The sequence below is a fragment of the Prorops nasuta genome, unplaced genomic scaffold (assembly GCF_024137725.1).
Source record: "Prorops nasuta isolate Cenicafe-Biocafe unplaced genomic scaffold, Cenicafe_Pnas_1.2 PNAS00011, whole genome shotgun sequence".
NCBI lineage: Eukaryota > Metazoa > Arthropoda > Insecta > Hymenoptera > Bethylidae > Prorops > Prorops nasuta.
This window is the reverse complement of record NW_027116808.1, coordinates 5,990,133-6,013,751: the sequence shown is the minus strand read 5'-3', so window position 1 is coordinate 6,013,751 and position 23,619 is coordinate 5,990,133. Positions and strand designations below refer to the sequence as shown.

The 23,619-nt window shown below is 38.5% G+C and overlaps 2 protein-coding genes across 2 annotated transcripts; both read left to right on the top strand.

Moving 5' to 3' along the window:
* The first annotated feature begins 17,426 nt into the window (after window positions 1-17,426).
* LOC136777623 (uncharacterized) lies at window positions 17,427-19,061 on the top strand. The gene is made up of 4 exons (XM_066734062.1): window positions 17,427-17,617; window positions 17,990-18,228; window positions 18,320-18,479; window positions 18,784-19,061. Exons 2-4 carry the CDS (start codon window positions 18,055-18,057, stop codon window positions 18,885-18,887), a joined length of 438 nt encoding a protein of 145 aa, XP_066590159.1. The 5' UTR covers window positions 17,427-17,617; window positions 17,990-18,054; the 3' UTR covers window positions 18,888-19,061.
* Window positions 19,062-22,726: 3,665 nt separating this feature from the next.
* On the top strand, window positions 22,727-23,279 carry LOC136777294 (homeobox protein engrailed-1-like). Its single transcript, XM_066733462.1, has 3 exons — window positions 22,727-22,834; window positions 22,952-23,053; window positions 23,113-23,279. The coding sequence occupies exons 1-3, from the start codon at window positions 22,744-22,746 to the stop codon at window positions 23,277-23,279; spliced, it is 360 nt and encodes a 119-aa protein (XP_066589559.1). The 5' UTR covers window positions 22,727-22,743.
* Window positions 23,280-23,619: the final 340 nt, after the last annotated feature.

The window sequence follows — 23,619 nt, the reverse complement described above, 5'->3', positions numbered from 1 at the left end:
GTGCTCGGGATCACTCCAACGAATTTCTCTACTAAACTACCAACAAATAAACTAAATGCCTTCTCAAGGCAGGTGTCTCTCCTGCGACCTTTTAACGAAAACGAAACGGTACTTTCTCGAAGGGAACCGGACGGAGTAGCTCCTTTCGGGGAGAATTCACCTCCGGGGCTCCTTCCAACGAGAAAAGCGAACTGTACTCCCACGAGGTGATCGAACGAGGTAGCTCCTTTCGGGGAGAATTCGACCTCGGGATGCACCCCTGATTAAACGCGACGAACTATACTGAACGTAACTGAAATTCGAAACTGAACGAATATCCCGGTCACTCTTTCATAACCGCATTCGACCCATCAACTATACTGTAAGCGCATATCCAAATTTCCGGAAACTACAAGACTTTAGTACGGCATTATATACACGGTAATCGATAAAAGAACTTAACATAAGTTACATATAAAATTATATACATCCCATATCCGGAAGCCCATAGATGACTTGGTCCTTGAATTAATTGCGAATCTCAAAGTTTTCTCCACATTAGACTATTATTCCAATCATCAATTTATGTCTCTAATTCCCAATTCACGCACTTTGGGAGTAGGTTTAATTCGTAATTCGTGGTTTTTGGCGGTTTCACGGCTCTCAAGCGCGTTTTCCGAATATTACTCGTAGTATAAGGATTTCTAGGAGCTGGGACTCCCGCTAACCTTTTTCGATGACGTTGGAGAGGAAGGTCGAGTCCCTCGACGGAAGGCGCGGCGAGCAGAGTAGAGCGGAGCAGAGTAGAGCCAAGCAGAGCAGAGCGGAGTTGAGCAGAGCAGAGCAGAGTAGAGCAGAGCAGAGCAGTGTCGAGCAGGGCAGAGCAGCGTCGAGCAGCGTAGAGCCGGGCAGCGAAGAGCCGAGCAGAGCGGCGTCGAGCAGAGCAGATCGGAGTAGCGTCGAGCAGGGCAGATCGGAGTAGCGTCGAGCAGGGCAGAGCAGAGCCGAGCAGAATAGCTTCCACACTTTTATGAACTCCAGGCTTCACGTCGGAACTCTCTTTTAGGACTCACGTACGAGTTGCCAAAATCGCGACTGATCTCCTTCAGGACTAGATTACGAGTCCCAACAATAGTGTCTGAACTCTTCCAGGACTAGATAACGAGTGTCGCAAAAATCGGGAGACACCAGCAACGAGCTGTTGGTCCCTTACCCCCAACTCTTCATAACTATAAATCTAATTGGCGGAGCCGATTAAGTTATTGGTACCACCAATCAGACCCAAGGTCCGACTTCTTCCGAAAATTCAACTTGAATGTTCGGGAGTTGCGGGAAGCCGTAGTTCGTTAGGCCCATTTAACACACGACTTATGGGCCACGATCGTTACACTACTTTTATGACCTATCAATCACCGAACTTTATACTGCATTACAGATGATAGGTAGGCCAAGCGTATATGACACGGTATTATGGCCTTGATACTGTGACCATAATATGTCTCATGGTTCTATAGAAAGACATGTATATTGTTTTAGTGAACATGTACTATCTTAAAATAATACAGAGTCACAGGTGATACTGGAGAGTGAGGCAGCATGTAACATTCCACTTTTCGTTATTCCTGTATATATAGATACTTTATTTGAAGAAGTATGACTATTATTAACGTGGAAGAGTAGTTTACAAATTGTTTGTTAAAAATTTTTTATTGTAAAAAGATTCTTTAACATGTGAAGAATATATTCCCAAAGTTTCAAGCGAAAAAAAATAATTTAAGAATCTTTACAAAGCTATCGAAGCTATACTCTCGAAACGCGTATATGAGATGAAATAAGAAAACGAGTTCGCAGTTTTGTCTTATGCCTTGTTTGGCCTAATAAGCTTTATACATAATTTGCTATTTGAATATTATTCAATACATATATGTACATGTACGGCAAACAGATTAAACTTTGGTAAGGATGAAATTCATAAAAGTGTTAGTAAACAGAACTTTTAAGTCCAAAAACTTTAAACGCGTTTTTCGCAAAACGTTTAATTTTTCGCGTCGCGAAATGCAAATAAAAAATTATTTGTCTAATTTACTGGAAATTTTGCAAATACATTTTTTAACTTATTGGCCTCAGCAATAAGCAAAGTATACCTTAAACCTCATTAAAAAAACCATTATAAATAAATTTTTTCTACGTTTGTTTATAAAAAAAACGACATTTTTGTTCAAAACAACCTCAAATTTTAATTTTTAGACTTTTTTTTGTTAAATTTCACTATATTGTTATGGGTTCACACTGCGATAAACAAATTCAATCACATTGGTACAACTAAATTTATTCTGTCCTCGTAGAGTTATTTTACAATGTTGCATAGCATAAAATAAATTGATAGGAAACAGGTAGTGACCTCTCCCTTGACCTTTTTATCTAGGTCCTTCTCGAGGTCCTTGAGCTGGGCGCTGAGGGTATTATATGTTCGTTGAGTTTACTTAGTATAGTGTGGAGTCGAGGTATCTTGTTGGTATCCGCTGCATTTATGCTGTTTTTGGGATCAATTGTATTAAAAGAAAATTTATGGCTTGAAATATAATTCCTTCACTTGCTTATTTTATAGGTTTGTACGGTTTCCAACATAAAATCAGTAGCTGTTAACAAACAATTATTATGTAAATAAATCGTTCCGGAGCCCACTAATTCTATGCTGAACTTAGGTTTGTTTTTACAAATTACTTCTAGAATTTCTTTATGCGGAGTTGTAAATATCCATAACGATGGATTATTCATTGGTATCAGCATTAAGTGAATCAGCAACTTTTAAATTTAATATTAATTAATATGCACTTTACGGCGAATCAATAAATATTTTACTCTTCTTGTAATAAAAATTATTTAAAAAACAACGTTTTACAGGAGTATCACCCCTTAATAATAATTTACAGGAAAAAGAACTCAGTTGACATTTACATAAATCTATAATCTCCAACGATCATTATCACATAAATAAAGACATTTAATTTCAATAAAATTCATATAAACAAGAAAAACACAACTGTTCGAGATCGGGAGGAGCAAAAATGCTGAGAAGTAGATTCCACATTTTCTGCTATATCTCCCTTTCTCTCTTGCGCTCACAGTAGACGGCTAGACCGACAGCGTCTAGCCGCTCTATCTCTCCGCGGCGCGCTTGCGCGTCTTCTGGCCCTGGCGCGTCGCGGCCGCGACAGCGACACTACTTGCGCGCTTGGCCACTAGGTGGCCAGCGCCCGTAGCAGCTCTCTCGCTGGCAAGTTTAGTGTCGCGCAATTACTTAGATAGGTCCTTGATAAGGACCCATCGCAGCCAAACCGCTCAGCAGCAACTTCCGCCGCAGCAACCGAGCACCGCTGAATATTTGAAGCCTTCCGGCACCACCGCCCACGGCATTTTTTGAAGCCTTCAACGGCAGCGCCTCCACCAGGCCATCAAAGGATCGCCTCCACCGGCGAACTCTTCGGGTTGAATACTTGGTAAGTATCACCCAACCACTCACCGCCTACCAAGAGGGGACTATCCCTCTGCGGCACTCTCCTCCCTCCTAAGGGAGATTTCTCCGGGGACTTCCCGGGAGAAATTAAACCCTCTCCTTCCCCTCCACACTGCCTCCGAGGACTACCTTGGACCCAGTATTCCAAACCTCCAATCCAGGGCTCTCGACAGAGTCGGGTAGTGGGAGGGGTAGATTCACCCTAGGGGTTGGGGCAGAGATGTTAACTTGTGGGAATTCGGTATCCCCACCACGCCGCCACTAGCAAGCACGCACACATTGCCAGCGATACATCGGTGAGCCAACCCCAGTAACCCCACTACTGTCGCCGCTCGCTGGTCACGCACACAGCTACATCGATACGTGCGTGACTCGGCTTTCGCCATTGAAGTTCGGTTAGCTCCGGTGAGGTATGAGTACGAGAGGGATGAATATACTTTTCTCGGATCTCTCATTCGCTCTCTATTTCTCCCAAGTTTAGCCAACGAGCCGCGTCAACCTCCTTTTCCACGGTATCGGCCGGCTCGATACAATGGGAAAATAAATTTACTTTTTGCCAATTATAATTCATGAAAATTTTTAAATGTTATTACAATTTAACAATTATTCTGAAAATGGTAAAAAATTATGAAAAAAAATAAAAGTAACAAATAAATAATATTGACCGTGACAGTAATTGATTGGAAAAATCCTTTTTATATTGCACAAAATGATCACTAAAGTGTGACATTTAAAATTCATCAAATAAAAAAAAATTATACGAAAATACATTAAAGTTTGATTAATATGAAAAAATGGTTAAAAATTAGGTAAAAATTCGACCATTCTCTTACAATATCACTGCACCGATAGCAACTCGGATTTGTAAATATGACCAAATTCATTAATATGTACTATGAAAAGCAAAAATCTGACCTAATTTCTATGATGAGAGCCTAATAACAGAAAATGTGTGGCTTCTCGGAAATTTCTTCGGTTATTCTCCAGTATGGAACACCTAGGCGAATTGAAATATCCTAAAATATATGCAAAAATAATAATAGGAAATAAAAATAGGACTTAATATATCACAATGTGAAATAATGTGAACAAATAGCTCTAACCCACTATTTTCAAACTTTTTTTATGCAAAATTTGAGTGTAGAAGGTACTTCCGCCTTGAAACTTTTGCAAATTCATATATAATTGTGATAACTAAATAATTATTGCTCCAGAATGTACTTAAAATAAAAGTTTATTGAAATTGAGTTTTACGCTGTGATATTGATAAATCTGACTTTATCTCTGCATTGAGAAGCAAATAACTCAATTTCTCATCCTTTTCGGATGTTTCTTCGGCTATAATCTAATATAATATGTCCGAATGAACACAAACAGATGCTATTAATTATCAACATATTATGTGGGAATCAAAATTGGGGATTCTAAGCTATGCTACAAAATAATGACCAGAAATGGCTAAAATTGTCCAATTTCAAATTGATTTTCTACAAAATTGGAGTATCGTAGGCGCTTTCGATTTGAATTTTTTGCAATTTCAGTTATGTCCGAAGAATCATCTGAGAAATACGAGAAATTCAGTTATTTGCCTCTGAATATTTGCAAAAAGTCAGATTTTTCAATATCATAAGGTAAAACTCAATTTCAATAAACTCACCATTTCAGAGCTTTCAGAATTTCGGGCAACTTCAGCTTTAGAAGAAGAGCGACTACCGCTAACCAAAACATTTTTATATGTCATCCGTGTAAAGTGATGTAGCCCCAGTAAACACAGAATATTCTCTGAATATTCCAAAATAGTGTAAACATTCTTTATTTAGAATATTCCTCAAGGAATTATGACTAAATATTTAGAGAATATTCTGAATAGAATATTGAAGAATTTGCTATAGTTAGAATATGTTTTAAGATGGCGCTAGTATATATAGTTTGATGGTTTGATACAACTGTAACACTTCTTATCACCATTACTATCTATAATAGTTTAATTACTCAATGATAATGACTAGTTTTCATAGGTGACTTTTTGATGTTGGGTGAAAACTTATGTAGAGTTAGCCTTCCTGCAATGAAGATAGTACAGGGAGAGTTCAGCTAACATTTGTCATTTAAGGAATACTCATTTATTCCTATTCCGACATAATTTAAAGCTCCATATATAAACATTTCATCAGAATATATCTATGTATAACATTATATACACATTGTCAATTTTCTAATTTTACCACGTTAACAATAACGGTAATTATGGTGGTGACGGTTACCAAATCAGTTTAAATCATTTGTGGTCTTGAGTGAATGACTGCTACTACAGTTGCTGCTAATTAAATAAAAGTTTATAAACTGGTAAATTTTGTTACATTTTTTCAATGTTGGTAAGTTCATTTATAATTTCTTATAATTCATATATTACTTAAGAACTTAAAAATAGTCATGATATTAACAGGCATAAATTGATATTGCATCAATTGTCTATATATTTTCTCTACAGGTATATTTTAATTCAGGGATTGAATATTGCAATTGTTCTCATTAAATTTGAAGCTTGCTGTTTAAATTGAAATCTGAAAATAAGTATATGTCTTTGCATTTTTCACCAATATAAATATCTTAAAATGAAGCGTACCATATCAAAATCAGCTTTCTATCGAAGAGTAAAAATGAGAACAGAATTATGTTTAACATTATCTGAAAGTTTGATCAACAACTGTGAAAATAACCCATCCATGAGTATAAACAGCATCAGTTATGAAGAAAAGAATACAAATTGTGAAATAGAAATTCAACAATGTACAAATATAAGTTCAACTGATTACAATGTTACAATTGCAACTGCAATAGCAGGTGATTGCAATCTTTCTGATCACTCTGAAAATAATATTAATAATGAGGTTCCAATAAATGTGGAAAATAATATAGAAGAAAATAGTACTAATTTCAGAAATGGATTTAGATTATGGGCTATAAAACATAAAATTACTCATAATGCTATACGTGATTTGTTGATATTATTGAATTCAAGTACTGAATTGAGTTTACCACGTGATCCAAGAACACTGCTGCACACCCCTCGAGAAATAATCAGTAGATATGTAAGCTCAGGAATGTATTCGCATATAGGAATTCAATCTGCGGTTGAAAAAATTATTGCTGTTATTGATAAGCATCCAGACCAAATTAATTTATTGATAAATATAGATGGATTACCTCTAAGTAAAAGCTCCAACAGTCAAATATACCCAATCTTATGTTCGTTGTATGAATATCCTTATTGTGTGTCTGTAATAGGTATCTACCATGGTAATGAAAAACCTAGCAATATAAACGAGTTTTTATCAGAATTTGTAGATGAAGTCAAAAAATTGTCAGAAGGTTTTATATGTCAAAAGGGTACTATACCTTTTAAAATTAAGGCATTCATTTGTGATGCGCCTGCAAAGTCACTTATTACTCGCTGTAAAGGTCATACTGGATACTTTGCATGTACTAAATGTATGCAAAAAGGACAGTATATAAAAGGAAGAGTGTGTTATCCTAAAAGTGATAATGTAGTCTTAAGAACCGATGAGAGTTTCCGAAATAGAGTTCAAGCGCAACATCATACAGGATATTCAATTTTACAAGAAATACCATCTATTAACATGATTGACAGTTTTCCTTTAGAGTACATGCATCTGGTGTGCCTTGGTGTGATGAAAAAGTTAATGTTAAACATATGGATAGCAGGACCTCCTTCAAACAAATTATCAAAAAGTAGCGTACAACAGATTTCAAATTACCTCATTGAAATAAGATCTTTTATCCCATCTGACTTTGTACGAAAAACACGCTCTTTAGAAGAAATTAATCGATGGAAGGCAACAGAGTTCAGATTTTTTATGCTATATTGTGGACCAGTCATTTTAAAAGAAATTTTATCACAAGATAAATATTTACATTTCCTATCTTTGCATATTGCTATGAGAATATTACTCCATGCTGATTTATTTGCAAAATATTCTCAATATGCACATTCCTTATTAATATACTTTGTAAGTAATTTTAAAAATATTTACGGGGCAAAATATATATCACATAATGTACATGGATTAATTCACGTTGTTAATGATTATAAACTTTATGGAAATTTAGAACGATATAGTGCATTTCCATTTGAAAATTACTTACAACATTTGAAAAAATTAATTAGAAAACCTAGCCTTCCTTTGGTTCAGCTTATAAATCGCATTAGTGAAGCAGATAATATCTTAGCAAATATATGTTCGGAAAAAAGTAATTTGAAGATGATACAAGAACATCATAATGGTCCTCTGCCAGTCAGAAATGTTTCTAAACAATTTAAGAAACTGGTTTTTGATAATATTACATTTACTACAAGACTCGGTGATAATTGCTGCTTATTAAAGGATAATAGCATTGTGTTAATTGAAAATTTTGCAACGGAAGAAAATAATTACTTTGTAATTGGAAAACAATTTATGAATGTAAGCAGCTTTATAAGTCAACCATTTCAATCAACAGTTCTAGATATTTATGCGATAAAAGATCTTGGTGATTTATCAGTTTGGCCTGTTAATAGCATTTCTTCAAAAATGGTAATTTTTCCAAATAAAAACAACTATGTAGTTTTTCCTCTTCTTCACAATTATTAGCATCATCTATATAATGGCGTGGGCTGTCGTTCATTTCATTAATGAAAACTAAGTTGAGGCTGTACCAATTAACTGGATTCAGGGTAAACTTTGTTACTGGCCACCATACTCTGCAATAAAATTGAATGCAGCTATTAAAAAGTGCGAGGATCCGGTATTCGGAACATGGAGTTTGCATAAAATTAGAAGATTAGGAAATGAAAAAATGTATGGTAAGGAGTTATATATACAAATGATTTAGAATAATAGTAAATATTTCTTAATTGTAATTAGCAATAGAAAAATCCTAAATAATATTTTCATTTTGTTAATATTTATAGGATTACATATTTAACAATTAAGTTTCAAGCCACAAATCTGCATAAATTGTTGTGAAAATTAATAAATATTATATAACTATAATAATAAATTGCACAAGATTTTTTACTGCTAATAGCAAGATATTTCCCATTGGTTTTGTGTTAGTCCTTAATTCTCTAAAACAGTGCATGCTAACAATAATTTACATTACTGAGTTAATTGATCTGGACAAATTGTATTATTTTACATCTTTAATTGTAGAAAACTTACTGAAGGCTAAGTCAAAGGCTGCTGCTGCCGAAGATACATCTGACCTTGCCTCAGATTTAGAAGGGAAAAAATAGAGGAAGGCCAAAAAATTTCTTTATGAAAGCACGGAGGGTGATATTGAATCAACGAATACTTCAAATGAGGATGAAAATGAGGCTGCAGATATTAATATGTCTTTTCCATTAATTTCAGAAGAAGCAGGTATTATTTGTTTTATAATATTTGATTTAAGGGATTTTTTTTACATATACATTTGTGTTCGAGATCGGGAGGAGCAAAAATGCTGAGAAGTAGATTCCACATTTTCTGCGATATCTCCCTATCTCTATTGCGTTCACAGGGGACGGCTATACCAACAGCGTATAGCCGCTACCTCTATCTCACTCTATCTCTCACCGCGGCGCGCTTGCGCGTCTACTGGCCCTGGCGCGTCGCGGCCGCGGCACAGCTTGCGCGCCTGGCCACTAGGTGGCCAGCGCCACGAGCAGCTCTCTCGCTGGCAAGTTTCGTGCCGCGGAATTATATAGATGGGTCCTTGATAAGGACCCATCGCACCCTCGCCTTGCTCGACCGCTGTATAGCAGCAGCCACCGCAGCAACGAAGCAGCTTTTGTTCGCCTCCACGGCAATTAACTGACGCCTCAACGGCAGCGCCTCCACTTGGGCAACTTTTTGGGATACTTTGGTAAGTATCACCCACCACCCACTGCCTACCAAGAGGGGACTACCCCTCTGCGGCACATTCCTCCCTCCTTAAGGGAGATTTCTCCGGGGACTGCCCGGGAGAAATTCAACCCTCTCCTTCCCCTCCACACTGCCTCCGAGGACTACCTCGGATCCAGTGTTCCGACCCCCAAGTCCAGGGCTCTCGACGAGTCGGGTAGTGGGAGGGGTAGAATTCACCCTAGGGGTTGGGGTGGCTCGGAGCCACTAGAGCTCTTGGAGAAGGCGGCCGAAGGGCAAGGGGACTTCCCCTTCCCTAAAACCACTTCTCCAACTTCGCTTCCTCCCGGGGCTGGGGATTTTACTAGGGAATACCCTAGGGAAATTGTCCAGTCCGGGAGCTTATAAGTCCGCGCTCCTTTCTGGGGAATTCTAGTCTCTGGGGTTCTTGGGAAACTTCGTTTACCGAAATTCCCTAGAATTTGACGACGACAAATTCCCTAGGAAGTCGATTATTTTTAACTTAGCGGTTCTTTTGTAAAATTATTGTAAACTTTTGTATATATTTTATTTATTAAATAAAAACTCTTTTACCACATAACCTGGCTTTGAATACTTTATTTTAGAATAAGGCCTTCCTTTCTGACCACAGGTTCGGAGCCAACTTGAGGCACTATTTCGCACAAATTTTTGGTCCTTCGAGCCGGATTTCCGGCAAAAAACGTTCGAAGTGCATCAGTGTTTTTAAGTTGGAGATTCTGACTGGGTTAAGATTGTGGTTTGTTCTGGAATAGAGATTCAAGATGACTACGCCTAGCTCAGGGGAATTACTAGAAGCGATCAATTACGTGCCCATGATTCGGGATGAATTCGTTCGGTTGGTCGTTAACATTAAGAAACGTGGAGTACGCAACTTCACCCTCCCTTTCTTGGAGGATAGGCTTGCGGCCGTCGAGAAGTGGCTTAGTGTGTTGCATAAAACTCACGTTAAGATCACTACTCATACTAAACCGGCTGAATTAGCTAAAATGGATTACGTAACCGAAAGCTGGTATGAAGCGGCCCTTGATGCCCATAGTGACGCGGAAGAATACATCCTAGGACATTTAGATGAACTTCGCTCCAGTCAGGTGATGCCAGCATCAGGTCCCACGGCGCCTTCAGGCGAAATAAACCACATTAGGCTTCCAATTATCGATTTGCCGAAGTTTTCCGGGGATTATTTAGAATGGAACAACTTTTATGAAACATTCAGTTCCATTGTTCATGAAAAGGCATATGTCTCCGGGCGAGACAAGTTCCACTATCTAAAATCTTGCTTGCAAGGTGAAGCGGCTACGGTTATTAAATCTTTAGCGATCACCTCCGAGAACTATGAGATAGCATGGGACACTCTAGTAGCTAGGTATACTGACCGACGAATGATCACGGATACGTTCTTGGACCAGATCTCGCAAGTACCCACGCTTCGTGGTGACAGTTTTAAAGTTCTCAAGGAAGTTAGGGACTCGGTCACGGTTGCGCTCAACGCCCTCAAAACTATGGGTTACGGCGTCGATCATTGGGATCCCATCATTGTACATTCACTGAAGAACAAACTGGATGACACCCTCCGCTTGGCCTGGGAGATGTATCTGGGAAGCAGCAAGGATTATCCCACCTTTCTTCAATTTTCGGAGTTTCTAACGCGTCACATTAACTCTTTGCAATCATTAGGTAACAAACCTAAAACTTCCAAAAAGGAATCGGGGAGATCCTTGAAGTCACACGCTACTAGCGTGAATAGTACCGGTTGCGCTCACTGTGGTAGTAACCATTTCTTGTATCAGTGCAAGGACTACCTTGCATTGACCCCTCAGGCCCGTTCAAAGTTCGCATTTTCACAGAATCTTTGCATCAACTGTCTGAGGCCCGGGCATAGTTGCTCCAATTGCTCTTCTTCGTCACGATGCAGGAAATGTAGTAAAATGCATCATACTTTATTACATTTTGACAAATCTGGCACCGGGGGGAGCAAGGCACGGGGGTCTACCCCCGCGGTCAACTCCTTTTCCGAGCCAGAACCCTCTAGCTCGAATACTACAACACATCTTAGTGTTTCCGACACCCGATCAGTGCTTTTGGCCACTTTCTCTGCCAGAATCGACGCTCATGACGGTTCTCGTATTATAGTCCGCGGTTTAGTTGACACAGGCTCCGAAACTTCCTTTATTTCGGAAAATCTAGCTCAGCAGCTACGGGTATCACGAAAACGTGTCAACGCGACCATTCATGGCGTCTCTCTGAATTCGGCTCAAAACGTTCGAGCAGAGGTACAGATTACGCTTCATTCTCTATCACGACACGGTGTCTCGTTGGACGTAACTGCATTGATCTTACCCAGGATTACTCAGTATATGCCTCCGACTTATTCTCCGTCGTCCTTTCCAGCACTTAGCGAAATTGATCTGGCTGATAACTTCGCTTCAACCAGGGCTCCAATTGATGTGCTCATTGGTGCAGACTATCTTGCAGCATTGATGGAAGGCCCGTACATGCATTCTCCTGATCATACGTTGCTTGCTCAGCGGACTATTTTCGGGTGGATCGTTTCGGGGGTCGTACCCAAGGCTGGTCGCTCTCATAGTGTCACGGTGCATCATTGCTTTGAGGTAGAAAAAACTCTTCGCGACTTCTGGGAACTGGAAGAAGTTCCGGAAGTCAAACCCATGTCCACAGAGGACTCCCTCTGTGAACAACATTTTGTGAATACGGTATCACGCACCTCTTCAGGTCGTTTTGTCGTTGCTTTACCTTTTCGATCTGACATCGAGAAGCACAGCTTAGGTTCTTCCTCTCGGGTAGCAGAGAAAACCTTAAAACGAATACTTCGGCGATTGGAAACCTCTCCAGAACAAGCTGAAAGTTATTCTCAATTCTTACAGGAGTATCAAGTGTTAGGACATATGTCTCCTGTTCCTTTGAACTCTGATTTTCGCGTCTTTCTGCCTCATCATGCAGTTTTTAAGACCGAGAACCAGAAAACAAAGATTCGCGTTGTATTCAACGCATCTTCTAAAACTTCTACTGGCGTCTCGCTTAACGATACGTTATTCATTGGACCCAAGCTCCAACAGGACATCACGCGGATCCTAATGAATTGGCGTTCCTTTCGATATGTAGGCGTCACTGACATTGTTAAAATGTTCAGACAGATTCTTGTGCGTTTTGAGGACCGCAAGTATCAGAACATTTTATGGAAGTCTGATTCCGGTGAGCTTCAGGCCTTCGAACTCAACACGGTGACCTACGGTACGGGACCGGCACCGTTCCTATCCTCGCGAGTTTTGCGCGAATTAGCTTACACGGACGGAGCTAACTTCCCTCTCGCGCAGGATGTGCTTTTAAATTCTACTTATGTAGACGATATACTTTTTGGGGCCCATGACTTACAGCAACTTAGTTCGGTCAGGGAACAACTCATCGCTCTACTGGCAAAAGGGGGCTTCTCCTTAAGCAAATGGGCATTCAATCAACCGGGGTCTTCCCCGCTTGAACCTACCGAGCTGCATTCTTTCTTTGAGGATCCTGCTGGATCAAGTAAAGTCTTGGGCATATATTGGGATCACGGGGATGATAGCTTCCGCTTCCGTGTTTCTCCTTCACACATTGGTGTACTAACCAAACGCATCCTCTTATCAGAGAACGCTAAGATCTTCGATCCATTGGGATGGATTTCTCCAATCATCATCACTCTAAAGCAGTTAATGCAATCCACCTGGTTGCTTAAACTCTCTTGGGACGAAGAAATTCTTGAACCTATTAAGTCAAAATGGCTCAAGTGCTATGAGCATCTCCGAGACTTACAGACTTTACGGATTCCACGGTGGACCGGACAATCACTTACTACTGGAAAACGCGAATTAATTGGATTTTGTGACGCCTAAGAACTTGCGTACGGCGCAGTCGTTTATGAACGCCTCACTGATGAGGACGGTAACCTCTCGGTACATTTAGTAATGTCCAAAACAAAGGTCGCTCCGATCAAGACCACTTCAATCCCTCGTCTGGAGTTGGTCGCAGCTGCCCTTCTAGTCAAGTTATTGGTTCACGTCAAGGGAAGCTTGGTCGGGAGTTGTGATGCGATTCGTTGCTATTCGGATTCGCAAGTCGCTTTAGCCTGGATAGCAAAGCAACCTGTGCATTGGAAGACGTTTGTGGCTAATCGCGTTTCATATATCCAAACGCATTTATCGGAAGCCAGCTGGCATTATGTACCCACTAAGTTGAATCCTGCAGACTTGTGCTCAAGAGGAACCAGTGCTCAACAGTTATCAGAGGACTCACTTTGGTGGCATGGGCCTGCTTTTCTCCGTGAGCACACCGCAAATCCCGTTCAGGTCTTTGAAACCGCGGAAGAAAGTCGGAAGGTAGCGTTAACCGCTCAATTCGACACAACTGAGTGTTGGTTTTTTGATCAGTTTTCGTCTTGGTCTAAACTGGTCCGAGTTATGGCTTATGTTCTTCGATTTGTCCAGCGGACCAGGAAAACCGGCCAATGGGAGGACTTCCTCCTGTCTGCAACGGAAATTCGCAGTTCGATTGAAGCCTTGGTAAAGGTTGTTCAACGAACGCACTTCGCGAGCGAAATCTCAGCCTTGAATCATGGGTTACGTATACCGTCGCGGTCAAAGCTTCTTTCCTTACATCCGGTTATTGATTCACAAGGAATCCTAAGAATAGGGGGGCGGCTTCGGAACGCCGAAATTTCTGAACAAATGAAACACCCCATTATTCTTCCGGATTGCCACTTAACGGCCATACTCATTAGGCAAACGCACCTAGATACACTTCACGGGGGGCTCCAACTAACTTTGTCCACGTTGCGACAAAGGTTTTGGGTCGTGAATGCGCGAAATCTAGTAAAATCATGCGTTCACAAATGCGTCACGTGTGTTCGCGAACGCGCTAAACTCGGTAACCAGCTTATGGGATCACTCCCTGCCGCTAGGGTTTCGCGAAGCTTCACTTTTGAACACACCGGAGTAGACTATGCTGGGCCTTTCTTGGTTAAATTGCATCACGGTCGTAACGCAAAATCCATGAAATGTTACGTGGCAGTGTTCGTATGTCTATCCACCCGTGCTGTTCACTTGGAACTCGTTTCTCGATTGGATACCGAGGCCTTCCTCGCTGCGCTGTCTCGATTCATTTCTCGTCGTGGAAAACCCGCCGTTATGTACTCAGACAACGGCCTTAATTTTCAAGGAGCGGATGCGGAACTAAAACGCGCCTACCGATGTGCCTTAGAAGCCGCCCGCGCTCAACCCACCGAGTCCATCCGTGAAATCGAGTGGAAATTCATTCCGGTCGCTACTCCCCACTGGGGCGGTCTTTGGGAAAGTGCTGTAAAAAGTATGAAACACCACCTGAAACGCTCCCTCGGAGTTTTCGTGCCTAATTTCGAGGAAATGACCACACTACTGACTAAGATTGAGGCCTGCCTAAATTCACGACCTATATCGCGGTTACATGATGATCCAGAATCGTTGGACGTACTCACTCCGGGGCATTTTTTGTCAGGACGGGCGTTAAATTCCCCACCTGAATTATCCACCTTGGATTTACGAGAATCATCATTAAATCGTTGGCAAACCGTAAATCGAATCACCGAGACCTTTTGGAAGAAGTGGTCTTCTGAATACTTACACACTTTGCAACATAGACCGAAATGGCAGAACTCTAACTCGGAATTCGGTGAAGGAGATTTGGTGCTTGTCAAAGTACCTAACAATCCCCCGCGCATGTGGACCTTGGGGCGGATTCTCAAACTAGTTCCTGGAGTAGACGGGGTAGCTCGCGTAGCGATAGTTAAAACCGCGAGAAACGAGATTCAACGGAGTCTCTCGCAACTCTGTAAACTCCCTTCTTAACCCTCGCTTTGGGTCGTATCAGGGTCTATCTTTACCCTGCTTTCCGGCATCCTGGGACTCTTCAGGTTGTCATCTTTCCTTTTCAAGCTTCCTGGGACTCTTCAGGTCGCTTAACTTTCTCCTTCTGGGCTTCCTGGGACTCTTCAGGTTGTCTATTCTCTTTCCCGGTCTCCTGGGACTCTTCAGGTTACCACCTCCCCTCTCGGACGTCCTGGGACTCTTCAGGTCGTCCTGTTTCCTGTTCCAAACCTTCGGAACACCTATGATTTCCGCCATGTCTTTTCTTCCAAAACTCCAACAATACTTACTGAGTCTTCGTACTCATCATTTGCCTTTTTTGGTGCAGCGATATTTGAGCATGGCGGATTATCCATGGGCCCACCTACTGGGCGTAGGATATGAGGACGAGGGGGACGACGTCCTAGAATTACATGCCCCCCGGGAGGAAAGTGAATTTCGGCGGCTGTTCAGCCATGTCCTCCCGGCGGGGCCGAATGAGGCCCCAGCACCACCACCACCACCATCCAAACCGCGGGTCAGACGGCAGAGGCCCGTTATGGCCTCACAGAAGCGCATTGCCTCAGTGAACTGGGCTGGGAAAACCCTGGATGATCCCAGTGCCAGGGAGCTTGAGCGCAATGCGCAAAAAATCACAGTACGCGCATTCGGGCAAACCATAGAGGTGCCCCTTTATACGGCCCTTAAGTTACGCCGTTGGAAGGCCTGGGCCCCACAGGGCAAGATCACCCTACGGTGGTCCCCCGCTTTGGAGCTTCACTCCGCAAAGCTTCAAATGAAGCCCAAAAAATAGTCGTCTCGTCCCTATCTGTTTTGTATATTTTATTTTATTTTTTTTTGTAAATAAAATCGTTAAACTCAGTTAATTTTATTCTTCCTTCTTGACGCCATCGCGTCAACGGGGGGAGTTTGTTCGAGATCGGGAGGAGCAAAAATGCTGAGAAGTAGATTCCACATTTTCTGCGATATCTCCCTATCTCTATTGCGTTCACAGGGGACGGCTATACCAACAGCGTATAGCCGCTACCTCTATCTCACTCTATCTCTCACCGCGGCGCGCTTGCGCGTCTACTGGCCCTGGCGCGTCGCGGCCGCGGCACAGCTTGCGCGCCTGGCCACTAGGTGGCCAGCGCCACGAGCAGCTCTCTCGCTGGCAAGTTTCGTGCCGCGGAATTATATAGATGGGTCCTTGATAAGGACCCATCGCACCCTCGCCTTGCTCGACCGCTGTATAGCAGCAGCCACCGCAGCAACGAAGCAGCTTTTGTTCGCCTCCACGGCAATTAACTGACACCTCAACGGCAGCGCCTCCACTTGGGCAACTTTTTGGGATACTTTGGTAAGTATCACCCACCACCCACTGCCTACCAAGAGGGGACTACCCCTCTGCGGCACATTCCTCCCTCCTTAAGGGAGATTTCTCCGGGGACTGCCCGGGAGAAATTCAACCCTCTCCTTCCCCTCCACACTGCCTCCGAGGACTACCTCGGACCCAGTGTTCCGACCCCCAAGTCCAGGGCTCTCGACGAGTCGGGTAGTGGGAGGGGTAGAATTCACCCTAGGGGTTGGGGTGGCTCGGAGCCACTAGAGCTCTTGGAGAAGGCGGCCGAAGGGCAAGGGGACTTCCCCTTCCCTAAAACCACTTCTCCAACTTCGTTTCCTCCCGGGGCTGGGGATTTTACTAGGGAATACCCTAGGGAAATTGTCCAGTCCGGGAGCTTATAAGTCCGCGCTCCTTTCTGGGGAATTCTAGTCTCTGGGGTTCTTGGGAAACTTCGTTTACCGAAATTCCCTAGAATTTGACGACGACAAATTCCCTAGGAAGTCGATTATTTTTAACTTAGCGGTTCTTTTGTAAAATTATTGTAAACTTTTGTATATATTTTATTTATTAAATAAAAACTCTTTTACCACATAACCTGGCTTTGAATACTTTATTTTAGAATAAGGCCTTCCTTTCTGACCACAGGTTCGGAGCCAACTTGAGGCACTGTTTCGCACAATTTGTTTTCATTATTATGGGACAAGTATTAATTAAATTTCTTCATCAACTAGGTAACAATGATGGATTAGTGGAATCGAATAATAAATCTGCAAGCTGTGGAAATAGCAAGTTGCATGAACGTTTCAAGATGCAGCCCAGTACCAGTTGTCAAATGTTGCATGACACAGTTCATGCAAAATCTTTAACGCGCAGACGAATGTCAGTTATGGAAATGTAGAGGACAATGTTTTTAATGACAGTTTAAATCTGAGGCCCAATACTAGTTCGGCAGGACAATTGCAACAATGTAATAATAATAAAGGTAAGTTATTGATACCAGAAAAGAATTATAATTCAAGGTTTATCGAAGCTCCTGAGAGTCTAAGGATCTTTGATAGTAAGCAGCTTATATATATATAATTATATGTTTAGTAGAGGCTGTGAATAATAATGCAAATATAGAACATTTAACAGTTTTAATTTGGATTGATATATAAACTACTTATTAAATTTTTATAAATTTAGGCAGCTACATTAAATAATTGGATATACAAAATAAAAACTTATAGTTTACTTAAGAACAATTACATTTACACAAATATTCCATATTTACATAACATGATACGCACTCTAATATTTAACGTACAATTGCGATATATATATATATATACTAATTAAAAATAATATTTTATAGATAATGGATCATTTGAAAAACAAGTTTTGCGTCAGTTGCAAATACTTAATCTTCGTCAATCCCAAATGTGGGAAGATATTCAAGTAATTATTCGGTACTTGCAAAGAAATAATGAAAATGATGTTGCTGTGACTGAAACTGAAAGTGTTTTGAACAAATTTGATTTTCCTTTAAAGACTATTGCTGATTTGCAATGTTTAGAAGATTATTTAGACAACACTAACAACAAGTTAATATTGGTAAATATTACATAACATAACACATGAAATATAATTAGTTATGTTTGATACAACAAAAATAATTTGGTACTTCAATTTTTGCAATTTTTAGACACGAGAATTGACAAAAATTGGTGGTATTACATATAAGCATATGGCTAAACGTATTATGATCAAGATCCTTTCGAACGAAGTAGCTGAACAATACAGTTGGGTCGGCTTTAAAGGAAAAAATAACTTCTCCATTTTACGTATTGCAATTGTGATTACAGGTGAAAATATTTATTTTTATAAATTACTTATTGTAAATATTAATAAGTAATATGATGATGAACAATGTGGAATAGGTTTTCATCCTTACGTCAAAAATATGTTGATAGTCAAGGCTCTTAAAATTCCAAAATCATTAAGATAATTGAAAGTAAATTTAATAAAACATATGACCTAACTTATACACAAATATTCACATTACATAGAAAATTATAAAAAAAATTCAGTTATAAGTAATAAATTATTTGAGAGCTTATCGCGGTTTTAGTAAATATAAGTTTGTTAATTAATATATTTATTTTATAGACGCCAAACAAAAGACGCACCGAACAACAACACTCTCAGAAATCGAAAGCGTGCTAAAGGGATGGCTTGTTAAAGCTAAATTTAGAAAACCGAAGGAAGACTGATTAACAATAATAAGTATTTATTTTGAAGTTCTATATAATTAGAGATTACATGTTATATGACAAGAAGCATTATTATTTGCTTTGATCGAAAGATGGAATTTTCCTACTTGTGCGAAAAAATATTATACGTGGCATGTATAAATAACTGTTTTTATATTTTATATTTATATATATATAAATATATATATACATTTATAAAGGTTTACTAAGAATAAATGTTAAATACATTTCAAATATATTTATTTTATATTTACTTTGTACACACACACAAATACTAAATAACAGTATTTAAATAAATGCAAGAATGTTTAAGAAATATTGTAAGAAATAATAGCAATTGAGGGAAAAGGAATTTAAAAAATTGTTAGCAAAGTTTATTATGTTTTGTCTCACTGCACATTAAATTTTAAATATCTATAAATATTTTCAATTCAATGTTTATGAGAATGAAGCATTATAAATTTTTTAAACTTTTAATTCTTGATCAATTAACATTATTTTTAAATAGTCTATAATCATTCTTCCAGAAAGTCCTATGAACATTCTTAAAATATTCTAAAAACATTCAAATGTTCCTTAAAAGAATATTCTCTACCTTGCTATTGAATATTTCAAAGAGTGCCACTTAAACATTTATGTAATATTTCAGGTATATTTTTTTCATTTAATTGGAATCAAATAAGAATATTTACTGAATATTATTTGAATATGATTGTGTTTACTAGGGCGTTTACCAAAAATTCTAAGCAAATCAAAATCCTTTTCCACATTTAGTTTTTAATTTTTATAAAATGCTTATATGTAGCCATTAATTAATAAGATTTAGCAATAAATACATAGAATGCGTTCATATTATATCAAATAATAAGTTGAGGTACAATAAACTCAATGTTTTTATATTAATCTGCTAACAAATACATTTTGTGTATTTATTATTGAGTGCAATAAGTTAATGGTTATTAACAAAAAATTCCTTCTAATGAAAAAAAATGAAAAAATTTTAAGCTTCGCCAAAACTTAAACCCGAGTCTGCCGCTTGACAAACTGCTGCCTTACCATCCGCGCTACAGTGCTCACTTGGTGTACCAAAAGCAAAACAGCCTTTTAAAGACTGGCTACAATTCTTTCATTAACACGTCATAAACGATTAAGAAATAGCTGCAATAATAAATATTCTTATTTACACAGCATTATTACACTAAATTTATTATATTTTTAATTTGGAGCATACATTTTACATGAAGATATGATAGTTTAATGGTAATCATGCAGTACACTAAATACAAAGCTATTAATATGCTACATTGTCGTAAATTATTCGACTACACGTAACATATATTGTAATATTACTTAATTAATTTACGAGAATGTAGCATATGATTAGCTTTGTATTTAGTATACTGCATGGTTACCGTTAAACTATCATATCTTCATGCAAAATGTATGCTTCAAATTAAAAACATAATAAATTTAGTGTAATAATGCTGTGTAAATAAGTGTATTTATTATTGCAGCTATTTCTTAATCGTTTATGACGTGTTAATGAAAGAATTGTAGCCAGTCTTTAAAAGGCTGTTTTGCTTTTGGTACACCAAGTGAGCACTGTAGCGCGGATGGTAAGGCAGCAGTTTGTCAAGCGGCAGACTCGGGTTTAAGTTTTGGCGAAGCTTAAAATTTTTTCATTTTTTTTCATTAGAAGGAATTTTTTGTTAATAACCATTAACTTATTGCACTCAATAATAAATACACAAAATGTATTTGTTAGCAGATTAATATAAAAAACATTGAGTTTATTGTACCTCAACTTATTATTTGATACAATTTGAACGCATTTTATGTATTTATTGCCAAATCTTATTAATTAAAGGCTACATATAAGCATTTTATAAAAATTAAAAACTAAATGAGGAAGAGGATTTTGATTTGCTTAGAGTTTTTGGTAAATGCTACATCACTTTACACGGATGACATATAAAAATGTGTTGGTTAGCAGTAGTCGCTCTTCTTCTAAAGCTGAAGTTGCCCGACATTCTGAAAGCTCTAAAATGGTGAGTTTATTGAAATTGTGTTTTACCCTATGATATTGAAAAATCTGACTTTATGCAAATATTCAGAGGCAAATAACTGAATTTCTCGTATTTCTTGGATGATTCTTCGGACATAACTGAAATTGCAAAAAACTCAAATCGAAAGCGCCTACGATACTCCAATTTTGTAGAAAATCAATTTGAAATTGGACAATTTTAGCCATTTCTGGTCATTATTTTATAGCATAGCTTAGAATCCCCAATTTTGATTCCCACATAATTTGTTGATAATTAATAGCATCTGTTTGTGTTCATTCGGACATATTATATTAGATTATAGCCGAAGAAACATCCGAGAAGGATGAGAAATTGAGTTATTTGCTTCTCAATGCAGAGATAAAGTCAGATTAATCAATATCATAGCGTAAAACTCAATTTCAATAAACTTTTATTTTAAGTATATTCTGGAGCAATAATTATTTAGATATCAACAATTATATATGAATTAGCAAAAGTTTCAAGGCGGAAGTACCTTCTACACTCAAATTTTGCATTAAAAAAGGTTTGAAAATAGTGGGTTAGAGCTATTTCTTCACATTATTTCACATTGTGATATATTAAGTCCTATTTTTATTTCCTATTATTATTTTTGCATATATTTTAGGATATTTCAATTCGCTTAGGTGTTCCATACTGGAGAATAACCGAAGAAATTTCCGATAAGCCTCACATTTTCTGTTATTAGGCTCTCATCATAGAAATTAGGTCAGATTTTTCCTTTTCATAGTACATATTAATGAACAAAACTTCACCTATGAAATAATTCCTTGTATACCTTTGGTTTGAAGTCCACACGAAGCTCACAATCACAGATGGAAAGATTCAGGGCCAGAAACCTAAGAATTCGAAACTAAAAAAGCAGTGATCATTCTAAACAGACTACAATTTCACGTAAAAATGGTAAATTACCATATAACTTAACTAGTTTATCTTCAGAATATATTGATTTCGAGCTCCCGAACATGAAAACTGCTTATTTGGCTTCAAATTTTTAGGTTTCCAGCACTGCAATTGCGAACGTTACCAAATCTTCAGTGACCGGTGTAATGTGAAAAAATGCAGGGCTAGAAACCTCAGAATTTATGAAGACACTCTGAAGTAAAATTAGATAAATTGTATGATAATTTACCTTTTTTATGTGAGATTGCCATCTATTTAGACAGACCACTACATTTTTGGTTTCGAATTTTTAGGTTTCCAGCACTGCATTTGGGAACGTTTCCCCGACCCTACCAGTGTTATTCGACTATAGCACTTACTATACATTATCATAATTAATAAAAGTGTAGATAATTAAGTTTTAATGATTATTTTAACTTAATTGCTTCTATTATTCATTATAAATTTCATTTTAGTCAATTAAACACGGTCATCACTTTTAATACTTAAATAGAGAGCAGTAATTTTACTATAGTTGAAAATGCTATAGTCTAATCACAGGAAATCTACTGTGAGTGCATAATCTATTAAAAATTAAACTTTGCAACTGCATAGGCTATAGTATGTTTCTTTTCAAAGATGTCCGACGACCCTCAACACGTGGAAAATGTAAGTTCTTAATTTTAATTAATGATTCTTATGTATAATTAAAAATAATTAAATAAATTACTAATTTATGCTTTTTTTAATTACAGCAGCTACTAGAAGGAGATGAATGGGATAATATGTAGCTAATTAATAAAATTTAAATAAGTACTTATATGAATGCATGCACGTAGCTATATAATAGTAGGTTAATATTAATATTTTCATTATTATTTTCAGAGCCAATGCCAGGGCCATCGTCCCGTCATGAAAGGGGGAGGCAAAATTTGCCCATCCCCCCAACACAGCCCATGGTGCAGCAGGCGCCTAACAATGGTAAGTACAAAAAATCTCTTTAAAAATATAAAATAAAATAAAGTGAAAAAATGAAAAATGAAATAAAATTAAATAAAAAATAAAATAATAATAATAATTTTTCTGTTTGTTCAACAGCGCCGAGGCCAGCCATCATCCAGCTGCCACCACCACCATCACCACCGCCACCACCACCACCTCCACAAGAAGGCCTCGCGTGTCAAGCCGGTCCAGCAAATGGTAAGTAACTCAATAGAATCAATAAATAGCAATTTTATTAAAATAATGTATTTTTCCAGGTGGGCGACAACATCAGCGTTCCCGCCGGCCCAGATGGTGGAGGCGCCGCGACAGCGGTTTCCAAAACATCGCCAAGATGATTGGCCAGCTGGCCAACGAGGCTTATGGGCAAGGGGCTAGGGGGGGAAGGGGAAGAGGCCGTGGTCGTGGCCAAGGCCACCAATAAATTTTAAAAATTTCAAAAATAAATATATTATAGCTTAATTATTGCTGTTGGTTATTTCAAACCCTATTTATTCCTTTTCCCACCTTTTCGTAGGTATAATGGACAAAGTCAAACTCTTCGTATTCCTTTTCCAACCTTTTCGTAAGTATGATAGACAAAATCTAACTCTTCGTATTCCTTTTCCCATCTTTTCGTAGGTATGATAGAAAAAATTTGTTAATCGTAGTTATTTTATCTTAAAGTTCATCATACAACAATCTCAATTCTTCAAAGAAAATAATAATTTAAAGAAACATGAATCATCTCATTTCTATATCAAAATTTGAGTTTTTACCAACAT

Coding starts and splice junctions, on each gene's coding strand:
- LOC136777623 (XM_066734062.1), top strand. CDS start 18,055: ATGTGGGAAGATATTCAAGTAATTATTCGGTACTTGCAAAGAAATAAT. Junction 18,229..18,319: donor CTAACAACAAGTTAATATTG/GTAAATATTACA, acceptor TGCAATTTTTAG/ACACGAGAATTGACAAAAAT. Junction 18,480..18,783: donor TATTGCAATTGTGATTACAG/GTGAAAATATTT, acceptor TTTATTTTATAG/ACGCCAAACAAAAGACGCAC.
- LOC136777294 (XM_066733462.1), top strand. CDS start 22,744: ATGCCAGGGCCATCGTCCCGTCATGAAAGGGGGAGGCAAAATTTGCCC. Junction 22,835..22,951: donor GCAGCAGGCGCCTAACAATG/GTAAGTACAAAA, acceptor TTTGTTCAACAG/CGCCGAGGCCAGCCATCATC. Junction 23,054..23,112: donor TCAAGCCGGTCCAGCAAATG/GTAAGTAACTCA, acceptor GTATTTTTCCAG/GTGGGCGACAACATCAGCGT.